Source organism: Giraffa tippelskirchi, chromosome 11 (genome assembly GCF_054371585.1).
Source record: "Giraffa tippelskirchi isolate mGirTip1 chromosome 11, T2T-mGirTip1v1.2.pri, whole genome shotgun sequence".
Taxonomy (NCBI): domain Eukaryota; kingdom Metazoa; phylum Chordata; class Mammalia; order Artiodactyla; family Giraffidae; genus Giraffa; species Giraffa tippelskirchi.
In genome coordinates, this window is record NC_137285.1 from 147,183,548 (window position 1) to 147,202,051 (window position 18,504).

The following is an 18,504-nucleotide window of genomic DNA, read 5'->3' on the forward strand; positions in this document are numbered from 1 at the left end:
GACAGCATTTAAACAAATATGTAAGTTTTTCAGATCAAAAGGTTTGTTCACCACAGTTTAGACTATGCTTCATTTTCTACTTATTTTTGTCATCCCAAGAAAGATGGACTTAGAGAAAAAAAAGAAGTTTTTTCTCCCATAATGTGTAAATCAAGTGATGGCTCCTCAGATTCTCAGAGTAACCAAGAAACTATGCAAGTCTTTTTAAAATTTTACAACCAAACTGAAGTTCCTTAAGAGTACTTTAACTGGACTGAGCCATTTTGATTATTTGCAATGATCAATTATTTTGCTTCTCTGAAACAAGCATGGTCCTAGTTTCACAGTGTTTATTCACATCATTTTGGTTTGTAACAAACATACTTCCTTGGAGACTAGTGGAGTAGAAACATGAGGTTGCAAAACCCACAGACTAAATATTTTATAAAAAAGGCAGGACATCTCTCTTATTACTCCACATCAACACGGACAATTTAATATGCTTATTTCCCACTAACACTACTTTTAGTTTCTCTCAGTATAAACCCTGCATTAATTTTTTTAGTTAGAAATTCATAACTATATTTTCTTCTTTTATATGTTAATACAAGTCTTTTTTCCCCTCTAAAATCATCTCTTTCCAATTAATACCAGGTAAATTGTCCCACCTGTGGAATTCTCAGACGATTCTGTCGAGTTTGAATCAGTGCCAGTTTTGTCTTTCAAGCTCTGCTTAGGAAGAGTCTCGTCTCTACTTTCTGGGGCTTGGCTTTCTTCCTCTTCCTCCTCACCATCTGGGAACTCCCACTGAGACTCGCCCGACTGTTCGTTTACATAGAAATATCGTCTATGATCCCTAAATTACAAGAAAGAAAACACATGTTTTAAGACCCGTTTTCCTACAAAGACACTTCCATTTGGTCCTGTCCCAGGACAGCAGTCTGCTCTCACAGGGACGAACCGCTTCTTAATGGACTGCTATTCACAAAGGCAACAAAGAGCTTTGACAACTGAAGATGGAGAACCAAGGATAATTCAAAGCTATTTGCACTGCCAGCAGCTCTGTGAATACAGCCCTGAACCCTCTTACTCCAACAGATGACTTAGAAAGACACCTCTCACATGTTTTGTTTTGTTTTGTTTGCCAATGCTTAACAGGGTTTTCAAGTTTCATTAGTGAAGGGACTCAATCTCCTAGAACACTAAGTTCCCTTCCAAAGAAGAGAACAACGAAGTTTGCGAAAGGTGACTCTTCCCCTCTTGAACCGTGGAATTCACATTTCATACTCTTGATATCAAACACAGTGAAAGCTAAAGAGAGGGAGAGGATCTGGGAGCTGAAAAATAAAAGAGCAAAGATTTCAAATAACGAAAAAAAAAAAAAATCAAGAAAAGCCAAATATAAAAAGAAATGTTTTCATCTGACCTGCTGGCAGAAGATAGTAATCTTGTTCTTCATTCACATCTTCAGCCACGAAGCTTTCCTTAACTTCACCGAGGTTTATCAGGAGTAGTTGCTTCCAGAGGTCCTGTAAAGCGCACAGAGCTCTCGCATGCGCTTAACCCCCAAGCCCGCCCTACTCCGTGCAACAACGCTCTGGAGTAAAAACCAGCTTGGTCCAATCTTGGGAAAAAATCCGTTACACGGAGCACTTGAAACACTGCTGTCGGTCTCTGCGGCGTGTGGCTGGCCCGAGCTCTGAGTGCTCGCGGCGCTCTGCCTGCCCAGCACCGCGAACGCCACTGCTCTCAGTGTCCACACAGGCTGTCAGGTCGGCAGGTGGTGGTGATCACAAATCAAGTCTGAGATGTCAAAGGTGAAAGGTGAAAAGGGGAGAAGAGTGCGTACCTGTCCCAGTGGCAGGACCAGCCCTTAGGAGTGGCGTTTATTTCATATTGTTTTAGCTGTTCTGCCGCATCCTGAAGTTTTCGTTTAAGGTAGTTTCCATTAAGAGCCCCTTCCCGCCAGTCCGCAATCCGAGTCTAAAATCAAAGAGCAGCTTATGTTAGAGACTTAGTCTTATGTCAACAGGAAGAAGAAAAGGGATTTAAGTCTTCTGCTCCATGACTATATACTCTGGCAGGAGGACAGACCAAAGAGGAAGAGAAATCCCATCCTAATTTCATAAAAAGTCTTGTTTGCTCTGTAGAGTTCTGAAAAATGAGACTGGAACCCAATACTGCCAAAGCTCCAACATCTGTGAAAATGAGTAACAGTAGTTTTGTTTTCCCTGTGAACTATATTAAGATGGTTCCTCAGTAACTTTATATTTTCGGTAAATACCTGATTCAATTAAGTAATGTAATAAATAAATAAATTGGGATTCCCAGGTGGTGGTGGTGGTTTAAAAAAAAAAGTTCTGCAGGGGAACACAGGAGATTTAAAAAACGTGGGTTTGATCCCTGGGTTGGAAAGATGCCCCTGAGAGGTAAATGGCAACCCACTCCAGTATTCTTGTCTGGAAAATTCCATGGACAGAGAAGACTTGTGGTGGGCTACGGTCCATGGGGTCACAAAGAGTCAGACACAACTGAGCAAGCATGTATGATTAATCAAAATTAAAGGTTTAGTTCTTAGGGAAATCGGTCAACTTCCTATAGGAATTCCTTATCTAATCCTACCCTGCTACTTACTGTAAAGGACACAGGTTACACACAGGACTCAGAACTTCTCTTTTTAAATAAGTCTATGGGAATCCCCTGGCAATTCAGCAGTTATGATGCTGCTGCCGCCAAGTCACTTCAGTCGTGTCCGACTCTGTGTGACCCCATAGACAGCAGCCCACCAGGCTCCCCCATCCCTGGGATTTTCCAGGCAAGAGTATCAGCAGTTATGACTCCTCCTTTTCACTGCCGAGGGCCTGGGTTTGATCCCTGGATGGGGAACTAAGATCTCACAGGCCTCAGGGAGAAGCCAAATAAAAGTCTATAATGCTTTAATACTTAAAAAGTACATTCAATATTATGTGGGTCTCATCATTATGAACAGAATTTTCTTACAAAAAAAAGTATTAGAAAATATGCCTGTTGAAGGGAGTTAAGTATCATCCTTACACACAAACTTTCAGTTATTTATTTCCATGATTATGTTTTGCTTTGGCCAATACCCAGTTTTGTTGCCTGTGTTGGTTGTTCAAATATATATCAAGATTTAATAATTTAAATTTAGGATTGAAACATAAAATAAGACAGATTCCTCACACAAAAAGCATTTCATTCAAACATTGACTGTTTATTATCAAGAATGGCTTAATTACCTCAGTTTGTAAAAGCAGCACATGAAAGTTGGAGATGGACTGTCTATTAATGCCTAAAAACTCAAATTTACTTGTCAGGGTATTTGCCAGTTCTCCAATCTGAAACTGTAATGCAGGAAAGAAAAAAAGGAAAAATTAAGACCCAGAATATTTTAAGTAAAGTCTTTCATTTTTCATTACAGATACTAGAAAAATGGATCTGCCTATAAGGCCTTTCTCACATACTGCAACTAGTTATGTAGAAAATAAAATCCTAACTTATAGTAAAATAATTCACATAAAAATTATGTGAAGAAAGAAATTAAGAATAATGACGCAAGGTCTAGAGAAATTGGATGCACTATCTACTCTACAACAATATGGAATTTGAAAAGAGATCCTAAATGACATCTCAATACTGTCCAAACCATCACTCATCCATTACTAACTGCTTTATTAGCCATACACTGAACAAAATGAATCCTCCCAATTCCACCTGCAGAGCTGTACATTAGCTGGTGATTGGATAAACTTTTTAAAGTCAAAACAATAGGCAAAGTGGTTTTTCCAAAAGACCACACTTAAAGAGCCACATACTTACTTGGTCCAACTCTTCTCATGACATTAGGAACAGAAATGAAAATGGAACCAAACGTGCCTTTTGTGTGAGGGCAAGTACTGGCTTGGACATTTTGTGTGAGGGCAAGTATTGGGTTGGACACAAAGTTCATTCTGGTTTTTCCATAAGTTATTGTAAGTAGTTAAGCATTTATTTTTAGATTTCCCTACATCGTCAGTCTCCTTATTTCAGCCTTAAATATAACCTTTTCACTCAACCAAATAAATGATTTAAAGACAGCAAAGATTACTTTACTACTTCCAAGAAGAATAAGTTTTCTACTTTCTAGAAAAAAAGGTAGTCAGCCTATTTAAAATGGTTGGCCAATTTAAAAATATTATTTGTCAAGTTGCATTAAGTAATGTACATACTTTCAAGTCCTGTTCTTCTTCTACTTTAGGTACTGTCTGTACTTTTAATTTTTCTGGAGATTCTTCTGCTTCCATCTCTTTGTCTGAGTTTTCATCTATTTTTTCTGAATTTTCAGCACCAACTGCTGCAAGAGAAAATATGTGAAATTAAATCAAAAGGACCATAAACAAAAAGGTCTTACACTACAGTGCAGGGGATTATATTCCATATCCTGTGATAAACCATAATGGAAAACACTGATTAAAAAACAAAGGGAAAAAAAAAAAAAAGGAACGTCTGTATGTATATAACTGAGTCCCTTTCCTGGATAGGAGAGGTTGACACAAAACTGTAAATCAACTACATTTCAAAAAAAATGTTAACAAAAATCAAACAGACCAGTACTAATAGAGTCCCAAATATACTTTGTTACCCCTAGAGCAGAGATATCTGAAGGTTATTAGTGATCTCCTTTGCCTATGTTTTCCTCACATGTTAAGGAAGCCCTAATGACTTATCAACCTACTGTCTTTATAAAGCCAAAAAAATTATTCCTTTATAACAGGGGTCCCCTATCTTGAGAGTCTAATGCCTGATGATCTGAGGTGGAGCTGATGTTAATAGTAATAGAAATAAAGTACACAATAAATACAACTTGCTTGAATCATCCCAAAACCATCCCTCGCCCTCCCCACCCCCAACTGGGTAAAAGGAAAAACTGTCTTCCACAAAACAGTCCCTGGTGCCAAAAAAGTTGGGGACCACTGCTTTATAATCACATTTCTTAAAATGTATCTACATACAGGATTTACTTGTTTTATCACATTACCCAAACGTTTCTGCTTTTCCTTTCTCCACCTATTAATCTTTTCTGATCTTTTTATTTTTTTGGTCACACCTATGACACCACCCTTATGGCAGAAAGTGAAGAACTAAGGAGCCTCTTGATGAAAGTGAAAGTGGAGAGTGAAAAGTTGGCTTAAAGCTCAACATTCAGAAAACTAAGATCATGGCATCCAGTCCCATCACTTCATGGCAGATAGATGGGGAAACAGTGGCTGACTTTATTTTTCTGGGCTCCAAAATCACTGCAGATGGTGACTGCAGCCATGAAATTAAAAGATGCTTACTCCTTGGAAGGAAAGTTACGACCAACCTAGATAGCATATTAAAAAGCAGAGACATTCTTTTGCCAACAAAGGTCTGTCTAGTCAAGGCTATGGTTTTTCCAGTGGTCATGTATAGATGTGAGAGTTGGACGGTGAAGAAAGCTAAGCGCTGAAGAATTGATGCTTTTGAACTGTAGTGTTGGAGAAGACTCTTGAGAGTCCCTTGGACTGCAAGGAGATCCAACCAGTCCATCCTAAAGGAGATTAGTCCTGGGTGTTCATTGGAGGGACTGATGTAGAAGCTGAAACTCCAATACTTTGGCCACCTGATGTGAAGAGCTGACTCATTGGAAAAGACCCTAATGCTGGGCAAGATTGAGGGCAGGAGGAGAAGGGGACGACAGAGGATGAGATAGATGGCTGGATGGCATCATCGACTCGATGGACACGGGTTTGGGTGGACTCAGGAAGTTGGTGATGGACAGGGAGGCCAGGCGTGCTGCGATTCATGGGGTTGCAAAGAGTCGGACACAACTGAGCGACTGAACTGAGTGGCTTGTGGGACGTTAGTTTCCTGACCAAGGGTCAAACCTGTGGTCTCCCACAGCGGAAGTGCCAAGGACTGACCACTGGGCCACCAGGGAAACTCCTTTTCTGATCTCTTCCAAAAACTCACAGCTTCAATTACTTATGAAAGCTAGACATCAAACGTGGAATATGAGAGCATTCTTTATCAAGAGGGTTTTGATAAAAAGGCTTTCAAAACCAGAGCAGCATATTAAACTACCAAATAACTCCCTTCTTGGTTAACACCTGTAGACAACCTTTATTGGACCTACTTATTCCTCTGGTTGGTGCTGTCTGTTGGTAGTGGGAATCTCCAAAAGAGAACAGGCTTACCACATATTTAAATGGACTAAAAGTTCATAAAAGATATGAACTCTTTGTTTAAGTTTGTTTAACACCTGCTTATCAAACTAATCCATATATCCAGTAGAAATCAATCTCTCATGAGGATCACAGATAAAAAGAAAAAGAACAAATTTGAGTACGCTTTCTTAACTTCGGTTAGTCTTTGATCTAAAGAAGAAATGTGACTTTAACACCACTCTCAACAGCTTTCATAAAAAGTCTGAAATTTATGAAGTACTAAACCTTATCATACAATGGCCTTGTTCTTTTTATCTGATCATTAACATTCCTTCTGCATTTTCAAATTGTGTAAAACTAAATCTTTCTACTCTCCCCATTGACTAGTTTCTAATTTATTTATATATCAGACATCTTACATTTGATGACAGGTTTAAGAATTTAACAATTTCAAAGAACTGCTAGAGCTCTGAGATATGATTATTTTGGAGGGCAATTAGGCAGGATTTATCAAATTAAAATGCACACACCTCTTAACCTAGCAATATACCACTAGCAGTCTGTATTATGATACTAAAACCTGCTTAACGACAGATGTCCCAAGATGTTTGCTAACCTTGATTTTAATTGTGAAGTATCGTAACTAGTAAGTACAATATAAAGAACATGAGTACTCCAGTAACTACAACTCAGCTTAGCAGAAGACCAGTAGTAACCCCTTGAAGTTCCCTGTGCCTCTTCCCCATCATGTTCACATCAGACACACCCTGATGATGTTAGTAAGCGCCTGTACTTTCATCACGGACAGATCCTGAAGCACAGTAGTTTTGCTCATTTTCCAATTTACATACATGGAATTCTAACATATGCGTTCTTCTGCTGCTTTTTAAATTCAACATTATTGTTTCTGGTGATAATTCATGTTGATGCATGTAACAATAGAACATTCACTTTTCATTGCTATTCTATATTCAATTTCAAAAATACATCACAATTTATCCACTATTCTTTAGATGGACATTTGAATGGCTTATACTTTTTTGGGATAATATAACTGTAGTATTACTTTCAACAGTGAAACGAGGATACAAATGGCGATCAATGAGGGAAGAGTTAAATGAAGACATCTATAACACTCAGTAGTGAAAAACAATTTTCATGTTGTTTAACAATACGGTTAATCTCACCTATGTTAAAATTTACGTATGCCCACTGTACACACACAATCACAAACGCACATAAAAAATAAAAGAGAAAGTCTAGAATATATGTAGACAAAAAATACAGAAAATAGACCTCAGAGTAGGGAATGAGAATAGTGAAAAGGCAAAGGAGGGAGGGGGGCCTTTAGAATTCTACTTTATATGCTTCTGTATTGTTCATTGGAAAGAAAAATTCAAACAAGGATGTTTGCGTTTACTTACTACCTGTATTTTTACTTATTATTTTTAAATCATAACCTATAAAGTATCTTCTGCTTGGTACACTCAACTAAGACTTTGGTGATTAAAACTAGTCAGTTCTGGTAACAGACTGGAAGAATGCAGCAGGTTCTCTTCTATGTTACCCTGAAGATAACCTGGATCCTCATGATAGCACCAAACTATCCACACATCCAACCAAAGACTGGCCAACTTGGGGACATTCCCAGCGGTCCAGTGGTTGACAATCTGTCTTGCAATGCAGGGGGGGGGGGGGGGTGTCGCAGGTTTGATCCCTGGTTGGGGAACTGGGATCTCACATGCCCGGGAGCAACCAAGCCCTCAGGCTCCAACTAGGCAGCCCATGCACCACAATGAAAGATCCCTCATGACGCGACAAAGACCTGCGCAGTCAAATAAAAAAAAAAAAGACGGGGCAACTTGTACACACAAAGAGAAGATGAGGCTGGGATTGCCAGAGGTGGTCCCTGCCTGCTTTGCTTACCAGCTGGAAATAAAGAGATAAGGAGAACCCATCGTCTTCGTGCAGATCACAAGATAACTGTAGCAAGTGATGAAAACAGAAGGGAAGGAGGGACCCCATCTTATTTTGTGTTTGAGGGAGAAGTTATCTCCAATCAGCAGCCACTGCACAACCCAATGGATTCCAGCCTCTTGAATTCTTACTGCTCCGTTAGAGGTGGAGCAGGAAAAGGTAGAAGTTTCCTTCCCCACATTTCCCTAAAAGGGAGTACCTTTCTACTTGCGATACCTTTCTATTTGCTCCAGAGGGAACAAAAAAGGGGTAAGAAGGATTGCTCCTCTAAATCTTTCAACTCTCAAGTTTAATTAAAGCACCAATTACCAGTTTCTCCATTTTCTGGAGTGTCTCGTCCAGTTTTGCTAGAACTCCGGCTGGTAGACTCTGGACTGGTTGCTCGAACAAACATCTTCCATTTTCCTCTTTTAGACATAAGTCTACGCATTCCATCTTGAGATGCTGGCTGGCTGATATCAGAACATGGACTAGACCCTGACACACTACCATCTCCTTCCTCCAAGGCTCGCAATTCTGCCTACAATGAACATGAAAATAGAGTGTCATTAACTGTTCACCAACATTTATTTGTGAGTAGCAAGGATGACAGCCATGTGTTTTTGGAATTTAAGTACTCTGAGGACAAGAAGTATTTCCTAACACATCTCTCCATCAGGACTGAGCATTAAGCTCCCCATTCTTTTGCTCCTCTGTCCATGGCATTTCCCAGGCGATCTTCCCAACCCAGGGATCAAGCCTGAGTCTCCTGCACTGGCAGGCAGATTCTTTACCACTGGGCTACCTGGGGAGCCCAGCCACTCTCCACAGCTTCAGATTTTTCAAAAGGGGGAAGCTTCCAAGTTGTATTACTGTTACAACCAACAACTGTTGAGACTCTGCTTCACACTCAGGGCATCAGTAGATCAACTCGAGTTCAGGTTTTTATTACATATGCTTAAACATATCTACGTGAAAGGGTAAGAAACACAGCCCCTCTCCCCGCCAGTGGTGTAACTGGAGCACAATGATCACAGAGTATGACAGTTCTGAAGGAAGAAAACATACCTAACAAAAACACCAAAAACTTACTTTTTTCCTTTCCAAAACCAGCTCCAGCTCAAGGGTATCTTGTTCCTCTTCCTCTTCACTTTCTCCAGACTGAACCACACTGCAGAGATCCTCCTGAGCAGGGTCCTCCACACTGTCCACCAGGCTCTCCTGTGGCTTTCCTGCTGCGGCTTCTGCTGTGCTTGTTTCTGTCTCTTCTGAAACGGGCTCTACTTCTTTACAAATCACTTTCCTTCTCCATCTCTCCTCTTCCTCTTTCACTCCCTCAGGCAACAGAGGAGCAAGCAGTGATGCTGCCACCCCTTTCTTCTCCTCCTCATTACTCGAGAGAGCCTGAACTCCTTCATTTACTTCCTATAAAGAATAAAATAATCTCGCTTAACTTCCAAAGAAATTTCACCTGAATAGAGTTTAACTGTTCATGTTAAAAATGACCATAATTTTCAGTCACTGGATATTCTTCAAAACCACTGACCCCCACCAGATTAATAAATGTTTGTACCACTTTTCTTACATGTGTGTAATGGAAATGTTTCTTTAGGAAGGCAGTATTATTGTTCTGGGTGGAACTCAAACATATCTTTTCTCCTCTGGATGTCAAAGGACTAGTAAGAAACAGAAGCAGATAAAAGTAAAATTCTAATTTTGTCAGTTCTACACATAAGTGGATAAATCTTCACTTTCCTCTTCTGTATGATGAGACAACTTCACAAATATGCTGTGAAGGTGATTGAGAGGTAAGTGAAGTATTTCAAAAATGAAATGTGTGATTATATTTCAAGTGTCTACTTCCTCCACTGGGATATTTACTCTACCTCCCTGTTAGAGTTGTATAGATTATTTTATAAAAGCATTTTTTGAATACACTTCCCATCATTTAAAAATTCAAGATAAATTAAAATTCAACACACACACACACTCTCTCTCAGTAGAGTACAACTTACTTTCCCTACTGATGAGGCTATAAAAATGCTCGTTTCACTATCAGTAATTTTTAACATAGCTAATCTTTGTATTAAAGTAAAAAAAAAAAAGAAAACAAACTAAAGTGGAATCCCCAAATCCCTGAAGCCCTCCCTGCCTGCTTAGCTGCTCCCATTTCCTTCACAATGACCCAAGGGACCTCTATGGCAACATCCAGAAGAACCACTGAACTGGGGAACTGCTATAAATGCCACACAATAAACAGAAACAGATTAAGTAAAGCTTCAAGAAACAAAATGTATCCTGTTTCACATTTATGTTGTGAAATATTAACAGAAGGTTAATACATCTATGACAAAGTAGCATTCAAGCTCTTTGGATTTGAAAATAAGCAGAAGAGATTAAGTTATAACACTGACCTTTTTAACTTCTCGCTTGGCTATGACTGGTCCACTTTTGCTACTAGAAACAGAAGTATTTTTCTCCTTAGCATACAGGTCGATATTTACCACAAAACTAGCTTCAGCACCTGTTACAGAACTAAAAAAAACACATATACTTAGCAAAAGCAACAGAAGGCAAATATCAACAGAAGACTAGACTCTGATTTCCTTCTAGGTTAACTTCTTTTTCAAGTCTGTTCTTACCTGGGCTGGTAATGTTGTAATCCTTGTACCTGAGTGGCAAGATACTGGGGTAATTCCCAAGTCACTTCATTTGTTTGTGTGTTCCAATAATAATAGCATCCTGTGTTCTCATCCCAAACCTCCTGCCAATCTCCCATCTCAATTCCAACTAGAAGAAAATGAAACAAATTTTAGGCAGCACGTATTTCTGCACAATTCTGACCCTGTATCTCAAGTCATAACCATCTAGCCCAGGGTTGCTCAACCTCAGCCCTGTTAACAGGCAGGACAGGTCTGGGGTGGGGGAGTGGGGGGTACAGTCCTGAGCAGTGTTCAGCAGCATCCTGGCCTCTACCCGCTGGATGCAGCAACGTCGTGTCTGCCCACCCCCAACCCAGCGACCATCAGAACCCTCTCCAGACACTGTTCAACGTCCCCTGGGGGCAACTCCTCCCTCCTGAGCTGTCTCTGCAAACATGGCTTAAAAAAGCAGTTTGATAGTTGAAAGATATATTGCAAACCTCAAGAGACTTTTAAAAATAATGGTTTTTATTATTTATTGAGCATAATCTGCCACTGGTTAAAAGGCAAACAATTATCTTTGGATAAAAATATAACTAACCAGTTAGTTATTTTCCAAGTACTGTATTTAAAAAGCCAGAATTCTGGGACTTCCTTGGTGGTCCAGTGGCTAAGACTCCACACTCCAAACGTAGGGGGCCTGGGTTCGATCCCTGGTCAGGGAACTAGATTCCACATGCTGAAGCTAAGACAGGGTGCAGCCAAACAAATAAGTAAAATAAATATTAAAAAAAAAAAAAAGCCAGAATTCTAAAGTCTGGGGCTGAATTCTAAAGTCTGGGGCTAAGGTATATAGGCTTTCACCTTTTGGGAACCTCAATGCCTAGAACAACTTTAAGAACCACACTTTAGGTTTCTTTAAACTCAGACTCAAGCTTACCTCCTGCCAGTGAACACTGAGTATCATACTGCCACCCCGCGGTCTGGGTTGAGTCTGTCCCATTAGGAGTAGTGGAAGAAAGGGCAGGCGAGGATTCCTTTGGTTCTGGCCGGGGTGGAGTTGGGGGTGGAGCAGAAGCTGCTCTGGGAGGCGCTGGCTGAGGAGCTGTTATTGCATCAATTTCCTTCAGGGTGAAAACAACAAACGCATTGATGACGTGAAACCCAAAAAACGGCAATAAATGTTAAAAAAAAAACAACCAAAAAAACCCAACCCTCTACTGTACAGGGTTTTGACTTAAGAAGCTTGAGTCTTGGCTTCTCAAGTCAAAACTCTCCTCTTCTCCATCTTTCTCCTTACAACTGGCACAAAAGGAAAAGTGACAGAGATGAGGAGGGACCAAGGAAGAAAAGTAGAGCGGGAGATACAAATTGACAAGTGGGCTAACCACTTGAAATTCAAATCCCAAAGTGGCTTCAATAACTAAAAACCCAAACACAAAAGCACTTCTAACCGCTAGGAAGTTGGCCAATGTACTATCAATATCGGTTGACTGGTTTCCATTTGCTTCCTTAGACTGTGCTGGTTTTTCTGAAATATCACTCTCTTCATCATCACTGTCAGCATATGCACCAAGCAAGCACAGACCTCCTGGAAACAAAAAGGTAAAACAACATTTGTAACAATGCCAAAGTCCTAGAAGTATCCAAGAGAAAATATGATTCTTCAGCCATATTTACCTTACTTACAGAACCGCAAAAAATCTGCAGCTAACCACCAAGAGAGGTACAAAATAATCATGCACTTAAAACTAATAAAATCAACCTGCATAACAATTTGACATCCTTTTCAAAATATGTGTTCAATTATTCAACCACATACTCCCTCTGTCAAAAGAACACATAATATATATCCTGATTTTAGAATTTGATTTACATCTCCATCTCAAACAAGTAACCCAACTAGAGTTTAGTAAATGAAACAAGGAGATTTTTCAAAGTGGAAAACAAAGCTCTTTTCTATGATTTTTTCCCCTTCAAACAAGTGACGAATTAAAACAGAACATAAGATGCTACAACCAAAACAAAGAAAACAAAAATCTCAAGCTAAAACCAAAAATATTAAGTATGGCCTCTATAATACTGCAATGCAATTCTTTTCTTTAAAAAAAAAAAACAAACTGAAACTCTTTACTAGTTGATCAATGTCTAATACTCCAATGTTACAATTAAGTGAGCATATATACTCTATGTATTTTATCACAATAGGCACATGAACTATCTAGGTCCAACTTGACTTTTCAGTTAATAACAGGACTAAATTTTTCAGTGTCGTGGAAACTGAAAAGATTTATTAGGAGGTAAAATCTAGTTTTCTTTGTTATAATTCCATAAACGAATTTGTATATTCACCTAGATGTGAACAGAAATTGCTTCATTTACATACAAAAGTTCACATTCAATACTTCAGTCACATAAATCATGCCACCATTATTTTTTAGTATATAGCTAAGTTGTTATACCATCTATTTCCAAAATATTATCTTAAACTGATTAGGAAGATTTTTAAGTGGATAACTATTAAGACAGTATCTCCCTTCCCAGTTTCTAAATATATCTCATTTGGGGGCCGCAGGGGTAGATACCAGTCAATTTTCCACACTTCCTGAACAACAGGTAAGGGCAAGAACTGCGTAAGACATTTCTGTACAGAAAAAATCTGCACCTTAGAATTCAGCACTGATGGGTTTCTGGGGAAAAGCGGAGAATGGGAAATTCATATTTTTACATAGAAACACTTTTTAGTTTCCAGACAATAACAAACACTGGCTTTAATTCTATATACTTTGGTAAAAGGTTCCAGCCAGGTGAGCTGAGTGGAATTTGGATTACAAAATTCCCCGGCAGGGTTAATTCCCCAAGCTCAGAGAGGGTCTTATAAGCAACAGGTTTATTCAAGGCTCCATCTAGTCTTTTTCTCTTCAATTCAGAGCTTTTCATACTATATACATAAAATCTCTTCCGAACTCTTGAAAACATAATGGCATTTCCTAGTTCTCAAATTCCTTTCACAACCTGTTTTACCTTTTCTGTGTGTGTGTTAGTTGCTCAGTCGTGTCTGACTCTTTGCGACCCAATGGACTGTAGCCCACCAAGCTCCTCCGTCCACGAGATTCTCCAGGCAAGAATACTGGAGTGGGTTGCCATTCCCTTCTCCAGGTTACTCTAATTCACACTTTTTTAAAGTGGCAAATGGGGTATGGGGAGGAACAAGCATCTATTACTCCGGGTACATAGTACAAAAAGTCCCCCAAATTCAGAAGACCAAAGTTATTACCAATTATAGAATATTTAGTATGAAAACACGTTTTAATCTCTCAAAATATATAAAGAGTAGAGAAAATGAACATTTTTGGCACTTGTGGGTTAGAAATTTATATATGTTATTCAATTTAATCATCAAAACAACCTAGGACTGAAAGATCTGTTTTACAGATAAATGATGTCATGAGGTCTTAGTATGAATGCTAGAGTGGTGATTTGAACCCAGGTTTGTCTACAAAACCATTGTTGCAAACATTCTTTCATGCTTAAAAAATATTCAGTAAGAGCAATTTTCAGCTGTGCAAACATTTGCTAGGTACCAATCAAAGCAGTTTGTTAAAGAAAAAGACAAAAAGACATTGTTAGCATTCTCTAAAGAATGCAAAGATACTGGGGGAGCCAGAAAACAAGTTACAAAATAGCGTCAGTAGGATAAAGAAATTGTGGTGTACATACACAAGGGAATGTTACTCAGCCATAAAAAGGAATGCATTTGAGTCAGTTCTAATGAGGTGGATGAACCTAGAATCTTTAATACAGACTGAAGTCAGTCAGAAAGAGAAACATAAATACCGTCTTTTAACACATATATACGGGAATCTAGAAAAATGGTACTGAAGAATTTATTTACAGGGCAACAATGGAGAAACAGACATAGAGAATAGACTTATAGACATCGGGAGAGGGGAGGAGAGGGTGACATGTATGGAGAGAGTAACATGGAAACTTACATTACTGTATGTAAAATAGATAGCCAAGGGGAATCTGTAGGCTCAGGAAACTCAAACAGGGGCTCTGTATCAACCTAGAGGGGTGGGATGGGGAGGGAGATGGGAGGGAGTTTCAAAAGAGAGGGGATATATGTATACTTATGGCTGATTTGTGTTGAGGTTTGACAGAAAACAGAAAAATTCTGTAAAGCAATTATCCTTCAATAAAAAATAAACTAAACTGGGTACAGAGAGACAAGAACAAGAAATTTTACACTAGTAAAAGTGTATACATACAACTACAAGCCCTCACAAAGACGTTAAATTTCCATTTAATGGGAGTATAAATTTGCAACACCGAAACATTTATCAAAACACCATATACAAACACAATTTGATCCTAAAGAAAGATATTATAGACAATGGATTAAAAAAACACACACACACAACTATACCTGTTGCTTTAACAGCAGTGGGCCTGGTGGTCATGACTGGTTTGGGAGGATTCTGAACAACTCTGGGAACCTCCACCACCACCTCCTGTTCATCTGGATCTAAAACAGCAAACAAAAGCAAACGACAGTCAGATGACCGAACAGAGGAAAAACTACCCTGGTGAGAAAACAATCTCTGACTTGACCTCTCTTGATTTCATCAATTTCAAAATAGGGTGGCTCTAACCATCACTGACCCAAATAACTGAGAGGCGCGAAGCAAACATACATAGCTCGAATCTCCACTCTGCCCAGTGGCGTTAACATTAAGAATGTGAACAGCATATATAAAAATTACCCGCAATAATCCAAAGTTAAAACACACACAAGCACACGTTAAATTCTCTCCGGGTTAATCATACGGCTTTTACTATAAGCATAAGTGGAGCATTTTCCCCCCAAAGTGATCTTTATTACTATCTTTTAGCACCTGAAATGGTCGGGGCTCTTCCGGCATCGGGCCCCTAACGTAATTCTGTCTGGCTCAACTTAATCCAAGCACCATTTTGGGGACAAACACAAGTGATTGGGAACCCACGGGCTCCACCTCTCCAGGAATGTTGCGGAAACCTGCCAACTAGGAGGGACTTACACTTCAGCTGGCCTAACAGAAGTATGGTTACTTCTAAAGCGTCTCTCTCAATTTCAACAAAAGCGAAAGCAAAAGCACACGACGTGTAGGAAACGGCAGGTTCCACGGTCACCGAGGCTAGGACGCGGAAACGCACCGTCTCCATTTACCCCGTGAAGTTATTCAAAACCGAGAGCAGACGGTGAGGCAAGAGGCCAAGCCCTGCACGCGAGATGGCGCCTCCGGGCCGGCTCCGGCCGAGCGCACACGGCTCCGCGGCCCCTTCCGCCCCTCCAGGCCCACAGCCGTCCCGCCCGCAGGCCCCGCGCAGCAGGCCTCGGAGGCGGACGCCGCCCGCCAGGGCCTCTCGTTCCTCGCAGGCCCAGTCTGACAGACCTAGGCCGCAACCCCCGAGCTCGAGTTTCGGACTGGCCCCCCCTCGGCGCCAGGGCCCTCGCGCACGCGTTACCTTCTGAGGGCGAGTCCTCCGAGGCCGCGGCGGCAGTCACCGCGGCCGTCGTCGTCGACACCGCTGCCGGGGCCGGCTGGCTGGGCGCAGCTGCCGCCGTCGAGTCCGGTTCGGCGTCGGGTTCCGGCTCCGGGTCCCTGCTCGGCGTGCTGCTCCGGGGACCTGGCGGAGAGAGCTGCAGGATGGGCCTTCGGCCGGGTACCACCCGGGACTTCTTCCCCATCGCGAGCCCGAGCGCGAGCCGCGGGCGTCGGACAGCCGAGAGGGGCGGGCGCTCGGCGCGGCGACGCGTAATCAATATTCATACGCTGCAACACCGCCTCCTGCAGGGATCCGCTTTTAACCGGCAGAGCGCGCGCTCGCGCAAGCGCACTGGACCTGGTGTGCTCTTCTGGCCCCGCCCCCAGGGGGAAGGGCGGATTTTACCCATGAGGCTAGGCGATTGGTTATTTTGACACATTGACGGAGCCGGGAGCCAATGGAAAAGGAAAAAGGGTTAGCGTCAAGCCAATAGTACGGAAGACTGTGAGTTTAGACTCGCTTCCAAATTACGTCACGCTCCACCCCTGCGTTTTTTACGGTGTCTTTTCTCTGCCGCCTTGTCCTCCATTTTGAGCTCGTCCTTGGCTGTTTCTTGTCGTTTGTTATCTAGAGTGCTATGCTGCTTTCCTGGGCTTTCCCTTAGTTTCGCCTTGTTTATTGGGGTTTACTTTGGGTCTAACGTTGAACACTAACGAGAATATTGGGTCTCTTATGGTTTTGTAAATTTTTTCTTGGAGCACAAAGATGATGTCTCATATTGTTGCTTATCAGCTGCAAGAAAATTACTTGACGTACTGCATAGGAGGAAAGAGCCTAAATTTTTGCGATGGGGTCCAGGAACCTTCCCAATCTAGTCACTTTATTAGGTTTAATCTTTCTTTAGCACTCTGTTTTCCCCTGCCCTGTTTCAGAGGCAGCCACACAGAGCATTTCTCTCGCCTTTATTCTTTCAGACGAGTTGGAATGACTACTGCTTCACATGGCAAAATTGTTTTCCTTCCTCAAGACCCATTGCAGGGGTTACATCTCTAAATCTTTTATCTCAATGCTGAGCTCCTCACCAGCACTTAACCTGCCATTGAGTTTAAGAAATCCAGGATTCATCTATAAAAGAGGAATATGGTCTATAAATTAGAAATAACGGTATAGACATCTATCCTATAAGGTTGTTGTGAAAATCAAATGCAATTCTACATATAAACTGCTTAGATGGTGCCTCACACATAATAGGTGCTCAGTGTTACAAATTAGAGAAGACTCGTGACAGCCCTTTGGACAGCAATGAGTTGAAAAGAGACTCTTGAGAGTCCCTTGGACAGCAAGGAGATCACACCAGTCAATCCTAAAGGAAATCAACACTGAATAGTCATTGGAAGGGCTGATGCTGAAGTTGAAGCTGGAATACTTTGGTCACCTGATGTGGAGAACTGACTCATTGGAGAAGCCCCTGGTGCTGGGCAAGATTGAAGGTGGGAGGAGAAGGGGATGACAGAGGATGAGATGGTTGGATGGCATCACAGACTTGATGGATATGAGTTTGAGCAAGTTCTGGGAGTTGGTCATGGAAGTCTGGTGTGCTGCAGTCCATGGGGTCACAAAGAGTCCAACACAACTGAGTGACTGAACGGAACTGAACTGAAGAAATCCAGTGGTATATGTCTTTATATCTCTAAAGTGAAGTCGCTTAGTCGTGTCCGACTCTGCGACCCCATGGACTGTAGCCCACCAGGCTTCTCTGACCATGGGATTTTCCAGGCAAGAATATTGGAGTGGGTTGCCATTTCCTTCTCCAGGAGATCTTCCCGACCCAGGGTTTGAACCCGGGTCTCCCACAGTGTATATCTCTAAGGACCACTCAATTCTTGCTAGAGCATACAGTAATAATTTGTAACATTGAACACTTATGTGTGACATATCATCTAAGTAATTTATATATAGAATTACATTTGTTTTTCACAACCACCTTATAGGATAGATATCTATACTGTTATTTCTCATTCTTAGATCATATTCCTCATTTATAGATGAACCCTTGGATTGGTTGTTGAGAACAAAAGCCATGAAAGTAGTGACTTGTCTGTTTTGTTCCCTGGGTTGAAATGTACATTCCGGAACATAAGCGCTCAGAGTTTTTGAATGAATATAGTGCATGAGAGTTGGACGGTGAAGAAAGCTGAGCGCCACAGAATTGA

At 41.0% G+C, this 18,504-nt stretch overlaps 1 protein-coding gene across 24 annotated transcripts in view; it reads right to left on the minus strand.

The window, feature by feature from the left end:
* Nucleotides 1-16,585, minus strand: part of FNBP4 (formin binding protein 4) — a 31,763-nt gene extending 15,178 nt beyond the window's left edge. For 6 of the 24 annotated variants that reach the window (XR_014068261.1, XM_081538858.1, XM_081538849.1 and 3 more), the window contains exons 1-12: nucleotides 16,271-16,585; nucleotides 15,192-15,290; nucleotides 12,217-12,353; nucleotides 11,703-11,886; nucleotides 10,763-10,910; nucleotides 10,535-10,655; nucleotides 9,213-9,545; nucleotides 8,451-8,661; nucleotides 4,206-4,330; nucleotides 3,237-3,341; nucleotides 1,829-1,962; nucleotides 648-835 (exon numbers count right to left, since the gene is read on the minus strand). Coding sequence is in view for 16 of the 24 variants with exons in the window: in XM_081538858.1 (XP_081394984.1) it covers nucleotides 648-835; nucleotides 1,829-1,962; nucleotides 3,237-3,341; nucleotides 4,206-4,330; nucleotides 8,451-8,661; nucleotides 9,213-9,545; nucleotides 10,535-10,655; nucleotides 10,763-10,910; nucleotides 11,703-11,886; nucleotides 12,217-12,353; nucleotides 15,192-15,290; nucleotides 16,271-16,493 (2,008 nt within the window). In the remaining 8 variants the exon portion in view is untranslated. Of the gene's footprint in view, nucleotides 1-647; nucleotides 1,509-1,828; nucleotides 1,963-3,236; nucleotides 3,342-4,205; nucleotides 4,331-8,450; nucleotides 8,662-9,212; nucleotides 9,546-10,534; nucleotides 10,656-10,762; nucleotides 10,911-11,702; nucleotides 11,887-12,216; nucleotides 12,356-15,191; nucleotides 15,291-16,266 lie in introns of all 24 variants that reach the window. The other 18 variants (XM_081538851.1, XM_081538847.1, XM_081538848.1 and 15 more) reach the window with 10 other exon arrangements.
* Between the last annotated feature and the right edge of the window lie 1,919 nt (nucleotides 16,586-18,504).